The sequence below is a fragment of the Sporothrix schenckii genome, assembly GCF_000961545.1.
Source record: "Sporothrix schenckii 1099-18 chromosome Unknown Cont47, whole genome shotgun sequence".
In the NCBI taxonomy this organism is placed as follows: Eukaryota; Fungi; Ascomycota; class Sordariomycetes; order Ophiostomatales; family Ophiostomataceae; genus Sporothrix; species Sporothrix schenckii.
In genome coordinates, this window is record NW_015971148.1 from 2,551,015 (window position 1) to 2,563,200 (window position 12,186).

At 54.5% G+C, this 12,186-nt stretch overlaps 1 protein-coding gene across 1 annotated transcript; it reads left to right on the forward strand.

Moving 5' to 3' along the window:
- Nucleotides 1-267: 267 nt before the first annotated feature.
- SPSK_02913 (serine/threonineeeee-protein kinase ATR) lies at nt 268-7,141 on the forward strand (the record flags this gene model as incomplete). Its single annotated transcript, XM_016729761.1, has 8 exons — nt 268-527; nt 600-1,016; nt 1,085-1,243; nt 1,338-1,434; nt 1,531-2,022; nt 2,101-3,621; nt 3,683-4,157; nt 4,227-7,141. The coding sequence occupies 8 exons, from the start codon at nt 268-270 to the stop codon at nt 7,139-7,141; spliced, it is 6,336 nt and encodes a 2,111-aa protein (XP_016585383.1).
- Nucleotides 7,142-12,186: the final 5,045 nt, after the last annotated feature.

A 12,186-nucleotide genomic window follows, 5' to 3' on the forward strand; every position in this document is an offset into this window, starting at 1 on the left:
TACAAATTGATTCACGTGACCACGCGATCAGTGACTGAAGCCTTTGGGGTCGCTCTTTCTTTTTCAGGTCGCGCGTCTCGACGTGACGCTCAGTTTAGACGGCAATTGGCAAGAACGCAGCCTCGCCACCACCACCATCACCACTAACAACAAAAACAACAACAACAACAACACCACTACGGCCATAGCTCCTCTCGTGGTCCTCGCGAACCCGGGTCCGATGCATTGTCCGCGACACATGTTGCAGAGGCCCGGTGTTGTTCCACGATGAGCATCCCGCCGGAAAATGCCTCTCTGCGGCCCGACGCCGAGGGCGAGCCTGCGCCAGCCCCTATGGAGTCTCAAATCCCAAACAATAATTACAGCGTCGACGACGATGGGACTGAAAATCAAGAACGAGAATCCAAGAGACGAAAGACCGAGCCATCGGCCCCAGTGCCGATCTTGACAAACATCCGCAACCGGATATGCGCCAAGTTCGGCGTCGAGATGGGCGACAATGTCCGAGAGACACTTAGTACTATGTGGTAAGTTACAGACACATAGGTTTGAGCTCGAGACATCCTTCCTGCTGACACAATCTCCTCCCTTCTCCCCAGCGAAGCGATACAGAGTCGTGAGGACCTTCAAGACGAGCAGACCATCTGCTCCGCCCTCGAGTTCCTCAGCCAGACCCTGTGTGCCATCGACCACACAGCAACCCTTGCCGACCCCCACGACAACAGCTCCCCCATAATGTGCAAACCCTGCAAGACATTTGACACAACATATACACCATCTCGACACAAGGAGAAGGAGAGGGGGGACGCTGCGTGTGCGTTTCAGCTGTTCCTGAACATTATCACGACACTCGTTCCAACGACTGGCCCGCTCACTGTACGAGCCTTGATACTTCTTCGGCGCATAGTTCTCCATGCCAACACGGACGACATTCTCGACTACGAGCAGTCGGATCTCTGCAAGTGGTGCTCGGCCCAGCTTTACAGCCCTGACAAAGCCGTCCGGGACCAAGCAGCGTGCGTATGAAGTGGCACGGCTTTTTACGAGTCCCTTTCTTCTGAATACGTCTGGCTAACATTCGCAGAAAATCCGTCAGCGTGTTTGTGCGCGACCGGACAGATGCGTCCATGTGCGTAATGGAGAAGAACCGGCGGCGTTTCTACAGCGGGCTAGACCACATGCTGGCCTCGGGCGACTGTATCATGCAGGAAACAAGCTCGTTGACCTGGATGTACATGGCAATGTAAGCACACACTGTCAATTACCAGCTTTCTTTACGTTCATCCGGACCCCCTCCCCCCACCTCCACCTGGAACATGCAGCTGACTTGCATCAAGGGCCGTTGCCGAAAACCAGCTGAGGCCCATGCTGTGTGGACTGCTGGCCCATCTAGACAGCGAACACATGCCGGTCTGGAATATGGCCATCTTAGAAGTGAGTAATGATCCAACGTCAATTGTCGTTTTCGTTTGTATTCCTGTCTGTCGACTCTCAACTCGCGTGCGCCCGTCCTGACAACCCGCGTCACAGATCCGCCATCTAGCGAGCCACTTTGGCCGGACTCCAAACGAGATCTTCGAGCCGTATTGGCGCAAAACGGCACATTTAATTGTCAAGCACATAGCCGATCGGCCGGATGTTGCCAGTGCCATTGCCAACCTCTTTGGCACGACCGCTCCAAAGCTGGCACTGCACCTGCAGTCCCAAGCTATCCCTTCGCTGCTCTTCAACCACCAGACGGCTGCCATCCGAAAAATTTCCGAGTACCGTGGTGACGGTGACGAGCTGTGGCTCACTTTCATGGATAAGAGCAATCTGACATCCATCTTGGCCATGTGGGTTCGACTTCCGGCCGAGTTCGGCGCTCTGGACGATCTAATGGAACGCTTCCAGACATTTTCTCCCCAACTTGGCCTGGCCACCATCCGCGACGTTATGGGCGCCGCCGCTGTTCCTGTCCTGGCCGAGCTTTTCATCCATCTCACCTACGAATCTACACCCTCATCCGTCCGTTTTCCAAGCGTACGTGCCAGTCCCAGGAATCTCGCTCTCGCTCCTTGTACCCTTTACAGACACAATTGGCAACTAACCTTGGCACAGATCGTTGAAGGAATCGGCTTTAAGCCCATCCTCACCATTGCGCGACTATTGAACACCAACACCAGCCTGCAAGCAGACGACGAGATCGTCATTGGCTTTCTGTCGCAACACGTTCTCGGCTTTACCACACGTCTTTCCGATGTCCGCGTCTACGACGGCAAGAGGCATCTGTGCCATTGGGTTAACGGTATCGAGGCGCTCGAAATTCTCATCAAATACCTTCGGTCAGAAATTCGAGTTGCCCGTCCACAAGTCATTGCATTTCTCCTGGACGCTCTTGGTGACCACCCTGGCTACGCGGCCTGCTGGCAAGCCAGTGTACGGCGGGCAGCCATCTCGTGCTGGGCGGCGCTGGTGCAGAACGTCGGCGAAGAGAATGTGCACACGCTGGTCGAGACGACTTTTTGTGTTATTCGGAAAAATTGGAGCCAGTTTGGTGATTGGGAAAAGGAAAAATGCCAGGACTTGCTGCAGTGGCTGCTAGCTAAGCCCAATGGCCGCCACCGGGACTGCATTGTCGAGAAGATCGACGTGCTTCCGCGTCTCAACATCCCCGAACTCCAAAGAGCTGTCGACAACAAAACGGACAAGCTGCGGAAGCCGCTCGGTGGCATGCAGACCATCGACCTGTTTGCACAGCGCATCACGCACGAGAATTTAGACGTCGTCTGGGTCGCCCTGGAAGATGCAAAGGAATTCCTGCAACACAACCAGGATTCCTTGCAAGCGCCCACGCAGGGCGAAAAGTCTGACTCGGCCGTTGCTCACTTCGTTCGCGCGCTTCTCGACTGTTCTGCAAAATACAACGTGTCAGAGCCGGCTTTGGCATCAGCGTGCATGGCTTGCATTGGCTTCATCGGCTGCCTGGACGCGAACCGGCTCGGTGCCGTTGCCAAGGATCCGCCATTCGTGGTGATCTACAATTTCTCCAATCTGGAAGAGAGCATCGACTTTGTTATTTACATGCTGCAGCATGTCCTAACGCGCGCCTTTCTTTCTGCAACAAACTCGACAAGCCAAGGGCTGATTGCGTATGCTGTGCAGACCCTGTTGACCAAGTGCGGGATCAACAATGCCATCTTCAGTCAAGGCCGCGAGCTAAAGTCCACGTACGAGAAGTGGAAAGCGCTTCCTGAGCTGGTGCAGGTTGTCCTTTCCCCTCTCCTTGTCTCCAAGTACCACATTGCGTTGCCCGCGCGTGTTCTGATCCGATACCCCATCTTCTGGCCTGGCCGGACCTATGGCGACTGGCTGAGGACTTTCGTGGTCGACCTCCTGGCCAAGCCGCAAACCCAGTTTGCTGAGATTCTGCACGAATCGCTGTCGCGCACGGCAAGGGGCAATGACCTGGCAGTAGCCGAGTTCTTGCTTCCGTACATGGTCGTCCACGTTGTGACCGGCCTGCGCAGTACCGATGAAGACCGCGAGCAAATCACGCTCGAACTCCAACACATTTCGCAGTATCAGCCACCTGACGAAGCGCCGTCCGCCGATCGAGAGCAGGCAAAGTTGTTTTACGATGTGAGTGGCCCTTGACTGCCAGTTTTCATTGCTCTCTCTCTTTCTCTCTCTAACATTGTAGGCCGTTTTCCGTGTGATCGAGTACGCCCTCGTCTGGCTGCGTAGCTCCATCCATCACGAAAAGCCAACTGGCGTCGCGCACATGGAAAAGTTTATTGGTGCTTTCCCAGCGGAAGTCCTTTCCCAAAAGGCATTATATTGCAAGGACTATGCGCGGGCCATGTTCTTCCTCGAGCCTGTGGCAATGGCCACCGTACCCGAAGAAGACGCCGAAGAAACGGCACGGCGGGACAAGGCGGAATCCGACATGATCGACATCTACGCGCAGATCGATGACCCTGACTACCTGGGCGGCATGATGTCCAAAGCCGGCAGTATTGTGGAGATGAACACGTATCGAAAGGCCTTGCTCGAGCAGAAGGCCGGTCGATGGGAATCGGCAACGACGTGGCACCTTTCTGATCTGAGCTCGGAGCCAGATAATGTCGACATCCAGGCCCGCGTTCTCAAGTGCTTTTTGGAAGCTGGCCATCATGGTAAGTCAACAAGTTGGCGGCGCTGCGTGACTTTCAGTACCTCAAAATCATCATGTATTAACAATATAGACGCTCTTTTGGCGAGAGTGGATGGCATGAATTTGTCGGAGGCACCTGCTGGCACGGTCAGCAAAGTGCTTCCCCTGGCCCTTGAGGCATCTTGGGCCACCTTCCAGTGGGACAAGCTCGGCACCATGGTGCCAATTTACAAGGGCGACACGTTTGACATTTTCAACGTAGGCGTGGCCAGTGCACTGTCGCATCTGCAGCAGCTGAACATGACTGAATTCGACAGCGCCCTAAACAAAATTGTCGATCGCATCGCCGCATCCATGTCATATTCAACAACCACGTCGCTGCAAGCATGCCACGAAGCCATGTTCCGTGCCCATGTGGTCACTGATCTTCGCCTGATCAGTTCGGTAACCAAGGCCGAGGCAGACGTTATGGAGCGACGGTCCAGCGCCCAGGGCCCCAAAAAGACAAGCGCCGCCCTCGCCACCCTCATTCAGCGACTGGATTTGCTCGAAGATGTCAGCGACAAGCGGTATCTGCTGGCGCTGCAGCGAGCGGCCATGGAGTCGCTGCGGCCCATATATGGCGACAAGGAAATCTCAACGCTGTGGCTCCTGAGTGCACGACTTGCGCGAAAGACCGGCTCGAACGGCGAGTGTCTCAAAGCCATTGCGCATGCGCGACAGCTCGGCGACCCGGCGGCCGAAGTGGAGAACGCTCGACGACAGTGGGCGTGGGGCGGTAAGCACCAGGCCATTGCGGACCTTCGATTGGCCATCAGTCGCGGCCTTCCTAGCAACGAGGGCGACAGCGGCGGCAGCGGCGTCGCGAGCGAGCCAGGAACCGGGTCGTTTGGGCAGAAGTGGTCGATACACGAGGCGGCGCCGCTCGCTGCACGGGCGGGTCTGCTGTTGACGCGGTGGCTGGATGCGAGCGGCGAAACGTCGCGGCCGGTTCTGCGCGAGAGCTACAAGGAGCTGTCGAGCAAGTACAACGAGTGGGAGAAGAGCCACTACTTCTTGGGGCGGCATTACAAGAAAGTGCTCGAATCTGAACAGGCGCTCAAGCCGGACGAACAGAGCGACTCGTTCTTGATGGGGGAGCTCGCGCGCCTCGAGATCGAAAGCTACCTACGCGCGGCACGGCTAGGCACCAAGTACCTGCACACGACACTCCCCCGGTTTCTGACAGTGTGGCTCGGGCTCGGGTCGCAGATTCACAAGGCACCAGACGGCAAAGCGGCGGTGGCGGAGGACCTCGTCCAGCGGCGTACGGAAGTGCTGATGGGTCTGCACCGACGGCTGCTGCGACAGGTTCAGCGACTGCCACCGTTTATCTTTTACACGGCGCTTCCGCAGCTGGTTGCGCGTATCAACCACCCGAACAGGGAGGTGTGCTTTGTGCTAGACCAAATCATCACCAAGGTGGTGCAGGCATACCCGCAGCAAGCATCGTGGAGTGTATTTGGGGTGATGACGACACGGCCCAAGGACCACCCGATAAAGAAGCCGGCGGCGCGACTGATCAAGGCGCTAACGGCGCAGCCGGGGGCAACGGCGAGCCTGAAGCATATACTGCGGGCGGGCATCACCCTGGCGGATGACCTGGTCAAAGTCGGACGCAAAGGCAACTACCGGGCGAACAGCGCGACCAAGGCTGCCAGCCTGCAGCGTGACATGAACTTCCGCATGAACGACCCGATTGACCTGGTGGTGCCGATTGCGCGGTGTCTGACGGCGACGATGCCAGGGCGGATTGCAGACTCGAGCACCGCGGGCGGCGCATCGGGGGTGTCGTCGCCGGCAGTGGTAGCAACGGCAAATTCGACCGGGGAGGTCAGCAACAGCGCGACGGCGATGGCGCTGCTGACGCACAATGCGTTTTCGTCGGATGTGATTACAATCCATGCGTTCATGGACGAGGTGCTGATCCTGGGGTCGCTGGCGCAGCCGCGCAAGCTGACGATCCGGGGCTCGGACGGCCGTCTCTACGACATTATGCTGAAGCCCAAGGACGATATGCGAACAGACCAGCGGATCATGGAGGTCAACGCGCAAATCAACCAGGCGCTACGCAAGGACACAGAGGCGACGCGGCGGCAGCTGTCGATACGGACGTACGCCGTGACGCCACTCAACGAGGACTGCGGCATCATCGAATGGGTACTTGGTCTCAAGACACTACGCGAAATCTTGCGGCCGTACTACGACTTGCGGCGGTCGCAGGTGCAGCCGCGGCCGCCGGAGCCACTCGAGATCCAAAAGATGCTGACGGACGCGGGCACGCCACGACAACGAGTGCACGTGTTTACGGCGACGGTGCTCCCTGCGTTCCCACCGGTCTTGCAAGAGTGGTTCATGCGGCGGTTCCCGTATCCCGCCGTGTGGTTCACGGCGCGGCTGCAGTTTACACGGTCTGCGGCCGTGATGTCGATGGCAGGGGCGGTGCTGGGACTGGGCGACCGGCATTGCGAAAACGTGCTGGTGGACCAGGACAGCGGCGGGGTGATGCACGTGGACTTCAACTGCCTGTTTGAAAAGGGCAAGCTGTTCACGCAGCCGGAGACAGTGCCGTTCCGGCTGACGCAGAACATGCGGGCGGCGATGGGCATCTGTGACGACCGAGGCCCGTTCCGACGGTCGTGCGAGCTGACGCTGCAGATGATGCGCGAGCAGGAAGAGACGCTGCTGGCGGTGCTGGAAGCGTTCATCCACGACCCGACGCTGGACCTGCAGGCAGACCCGCGGGGCGGCCACCAGCACCATGCGGCAGCACGAGCAAAGCCGCCGCCGGTGGTCAAGCTGGACCCGCAGAGCGTGGTGAAGAACATCAAGCGGCGGATTAATGGGCTGCTGTTGGAGGAGACGATACCCCTGGGCGTGGAGGGCCAGGCGCGGGAGCTGATCAAGCAGGCGACGGAGGCGACGAACCTGTCGGCGATGTACATTGGTTGGGCGCCACACTGGTAGTGGTATGCAGCCCGATGTTGGCGTTTGACAGGTTGGCGGATTTTTGATGCATTTTCGGCAGGTCGCATTTTTATTTTTATTTTTATTTTTATTTTTATTTTTATTTTTATTTTATATATATTTCTATTATATTTCTTTGGCAAGGTCCTTGGGTTTTGTTTACAGATACAGCAGCACGCACATAGCACGCACATACTATCACACACATATACAGAGTACAGAGTAGACCAGATATGAATGAATATAATGAATCCAAATGCAGAACAATATACGACATACTGGTATGAATGCTGTACGATGGCGGCGCAATTTAATGTAGAGGTGGCGGCGATGCGATTGGGGTGCAGTATTGCTTTTACGTGGGAAGGGACGAGCGGGCAACCGAAATGGCCGGAGACTGTGGATGCACACATACGTGACGAGATGCTGATGAGGGAAAAGAGCAACATGAGCCGACGAGACAAGAATAGATACGAGGTGGGGTTGTTTCTTCGTTTGGGGGGGGGGGGGGGGGGGGTTGACGTTTAGTGTCAGATGAACAGCGAGGGTTGCCAAGAAGGAAGGAGGGGAACCAAGCTATGTTAACACGAAAGTGCGATTAGCAGCCAGGAACCTGGGCAGGAACTCGGGGCGAAAAACAGGAACAGGGAAAGAGCGAGCGAGCGAGTGGTCGATCTGTACGTCGTACCTGCCTTGGACCGAACCAAAGTTTGGGGGGTTTCGTGCAGTCGCCGTCATGCACTTTCCCGACCTTTCGAGACTCGATGGAATCAGTCAAGCGTTTAAGTGGGCGATCGTGGAGAAGGAGGGGTAAGCAAGAGCAAAGGACACTCTGGAGGGAAGGAACGATCGGCGATTGTTTGGCGATTGTTTTGGCGATGACGTCCCCGTCCAACCACCGAAAAAAAGGTGAAACAATAAGATCTCTTCGCTGCCAGGGCATGACGCGGACCATTGTCATCAAGACGTAAATTGCCGTTCTGTTGTCCGTTCTGAGCCGACGGTGCTCCAATTCCCTCATCACGACCGGCGATGGCGATTCTGTGGTCACAGATATTTGATGTTCCCTCGTTTATTAATACAAATACAAACTCCCTTGGTGGGGGGAAGTAAACGAGGCCGCGCAGGTTTCAAGGGAACGTGCGCTGTGCGTGTATTTGTCAAACCCGGAGGGCTGCGGAGAAGATGGAGGGTGCAGCAGCGGATGCCGCGGAATGTAGGATGGACGATGGACGATGGACGATGGACGATGGACGATGGACGATGGACGATGGACGATGGACGATGGACGATGGACGATGGACGATGGACGATGGACGATGGATGACGCAGGATAGAAACTACAGTGGTGTTTACAACCGGTGTTTGCGAGGGCTGTTTCCACAGGTAACAGCCCATCTAAATACAAATAGATTGCACCTTTGTGATCGTGTCATACCACTTTACCTGACGCCGTCGGTTGGTGACGCACTCGGTGCCTTTTTGATCCTTTCCCAGTCCTCGTCCACTTCCTGTCATGGCCTCTGCATTTACGCCACACAGCCTCTAAATTTCTCAGAATCGGCCACACTGGACAGGATAGATTGGCACGCACACTTGTCTTGGTCTCATCCTTCGTGTTTGCTGTAAACACGACCGGGTTACGTCCTCGCTGATAGGGACTGGTGCATTGAGCGTTGATTGGTCTCCCTTTGGAGAGGCCGGTTCATGTCCCGTTTCAGTGCGGTGCTCCACCTCATGCTGGTCCATTTATTCTAAAAGATGTGCCGCGCATGCGAGGCGGCCGTTATCATGATGCGTTTACTCTGTAAATTGAATTGAAAAAAAGAGAACAAAAAAAGACTACGAAGATAACCATGAATTAAGGATCCGAGGTACCAAGGGAAGAGAGACAAAAGGAAATTAACGAAGAAGAGGACCATAACGTGGACATCGTGGACAACGTGGACAACGTGGGCTTGAAACGAAGTGTCTTGGTCGAAGGGATGGTTTTTGATGACAAGGAGACTGGTGGACATTGGCAAAAGGACGAAAGTTGTGTGAGCGTGGCAGTCGGCGCTGGCTATCTCGGTTGTCGCCGAGCGTGTCCTGTCCAGCGTGCCGTTGCACGTTCATTGTGGAAAGCAACGAGGTCGTAATACGTTGTAATGCTCAGTAGTACAGAGCAGAGAGCCTAATTCAACCACGTTTCTCAGTCTGTGGTTGTTGCTACCTCGACACTTATCCCTTTTTCTACTTTCGTCTGCCATGCATCTGCCGGCGAGCCGCAAGCCAGCCACAACAACACAGACCAGATGTCGGCAAAACTCACAAAATCAAAAAAGTGGGTGGCATCCAGATAACGTGAGCAATGGCTGTGTGCGTGGCTGTCGACCTCGTGTGAGACAATGCCGATCCCTTCGGACGCGAGGGATAGAACATAGTCAGGGAAACGGCTACGGTCACACCGTAAGACAGGAGGAAGCAGCAGGGCGAAGCAGACGAACGCTTGAGAGAGGAATGTAGCAATGGAAGGGAGAAAAGACTACACCGTAGCTTTCGAAGACCATAGAAACGTGGGAAAGAAGGAAAAGAAGGAAACTTAAAATGAGGAGCAACAGTGGACGGCCTCGAGCCTTGCCGTTTGTGTTTGGCCGTCTGTGTCAGTATTGAGTCATCGGAGGGAGAAGCTGGCGGGCTAGAAGGGAGCAGGAAAACGAAGGAAAGAAATTGGACGATAATCAAAAGTAGACAGGCGGCGTCGCAATAATACAGCACGATATCAAGAGTCCGTATGTCAAGGTCGTACGTACCACAGTCGACAAAGTCCGTCTGTTGTGACATCACCAGTGGAATTTGTTTGTGGTCCGTGTTGGATGCCTATTTTCGATGCCATTCCGAAGGCGACCGTGGGCTGTCGGAGTGTCAAGCGACCTTGCCCCCGGATAGCCAAATCAGGCAATTTTCCGTTAGTTGCCGCAGCCAGAAAGTGGACTACTCGACAAGTTGTGGTAGCGCCGTTTAGTGGATGGCAGTGGCCAGGCCAAGCCAGGCCGGCGACAATGATGATGGAAAACGAAAACATACAAGTATGTCGTGTTCTCTTTCTTGCAGTGCAGCGTTGCACTGTCAAATACACCGCTGCGAGCACTCAAACAGTGGCCGGCGACAGCGAGGATGACCAGGCGCCTGTCAAACCCCTGCCAACGGCTAAAAGAATGAAACGTCGTTGAGATTTTTTTTATTTTTATTCAGTGTGCCTTTTGCTCGTCTTTCTAAACCTTGTCGTGAGACTCCTGTCGTCCAAGTCCAGTACTACAGCATGTCGTATTGCTAAGCAAAACCGAGAGGGCCGCCAAGGATGTTGACCAGGTTGAAAGCCGACGATGCCCGGTATGCCGAAGGACTTGTTTATGACTTACTCTGTACTGAGTAAAGTTCAAAAAAATAGCACAGCAACACCCCTGCTTCTCGAGGCGGTCACGCGGCGTGTTGTGATGCATCACAAAAGAGGCGTGCAGTACGGAGTAGAAGAAGACGACAAAATAGAGGAAGACTTCCATTTCGAGTGAGATGCGTAAAATGACAAGACAAAACGGGCGAAAAAGAAATGAGGATAAGAGGTTGGAGGGGGGATATCGAGAGGGGAAGACGAACAAACAAGGGACAAAAGAGGAAAACAACAAGGGTTCGTGATCCTGGTCGTCGACCACGAGACCATTTGCGGAGTATTTTTTCCTTTTCTCGTCGAATTTTACTTTCTTTTGCGACCTTACCTTTCCTTTCCCCTTTGCCACGCGATCAAACGGCAAACGGTAATGGTCTATTTGGCTGCATACGTAGTGCTGTTTTGTCGCGGACGCTATTGGGTTGCCCGGTTTTCTACTGCTGTCTCATTCTGCCCCTGATGGACTGTCTTACATTTGGGCAGCAACGTATGCGTTGTGGACGGCGAGAACCGTTTGGAATGAGCGCAGGCAAGACAATTTGCAAACAATTGAAACCAATTGGCACGCAAAATTGCTAGTCCCTTGGTCTACTGCAGGCTGAAGGTAGGCTCGGCAGGCATCAACAGTCGACGTGAGACAGTTTAGTTGTCTCTGGCACCTGGCGACCAGCCTTTTTCTTTCTGGTTTCGAAGCTTTCGTTCAGTCGTGCAGACTCTTGTTTCTGTTTCTGTCTCACCGTCGCTGGCACGTCCCGTCGCTGTCCGTTCCTTCACACCCTTACCCTGACAATGGACATTTAATGGCGGCAAGGTCGGGCTAGGAGAATAATCAAGACAAAGAGAAAGACGAGAAAAGACGGTGAAGACAAACTATGCCTAACGGTTCGGTGCCAAAACACAGGTGAGGCATGGCAAGTATGCAGTGACAGAATCACGATGAGAGCGAAGACGGCGAGAGGAATAATGCGAGGAGGGAGATGAGAGCAAGAGAGCAAGAGAGCAAGAGTACCTGGTGGTTCCCTGTGAAGGGGGAAGCGTCCGTTCAACAAAATTTACACTCGGAATGTCAATGCAACCCATGGCAGCTTCGGAGAGAGGAGAGGATAGAAAACATGCCCCTCCCAAGGTCCATGAGGCATATTGAAGAAGAGAAAGACGAGATGCTGATTCCAGGAAAAGAGAGACAAGGGAGAGCAGACGAAAGACGCTGGAGCCGGAGTGATCCGGAGGGACGTCGTGAATACAGACAGCAAAGGTTACAAATGTAGTAAAAGAGGAGACAAAAGAGGGTCTCGTGGGCGGGGCTGCGCCCACGAGACTGCAATGGCAATTAAGGTGATAAAGCTCTCATGGCAAGCGAGGCAAGGGAGCTCTGAAAGTGGTACCCAAAATGGTAATTTTAATTTAACAGTGACCCGATGATGTAGGCACAAGGACAAGCGGCGTGGACAGTGCGGAGCTCCAAAGTGGGAAGAGGGAGAAATCTTAAAGGGGAAAAGCGAAAAGACCAATGTATCATAAAAGAGAAAAAAGAAAAGAGAAAAGAGAAAAGACAATAAATACCAAGAAGGAACAGAAGCTTGGACGCCGAAATTGGACCCCGGCCCAGAGGGAAGCT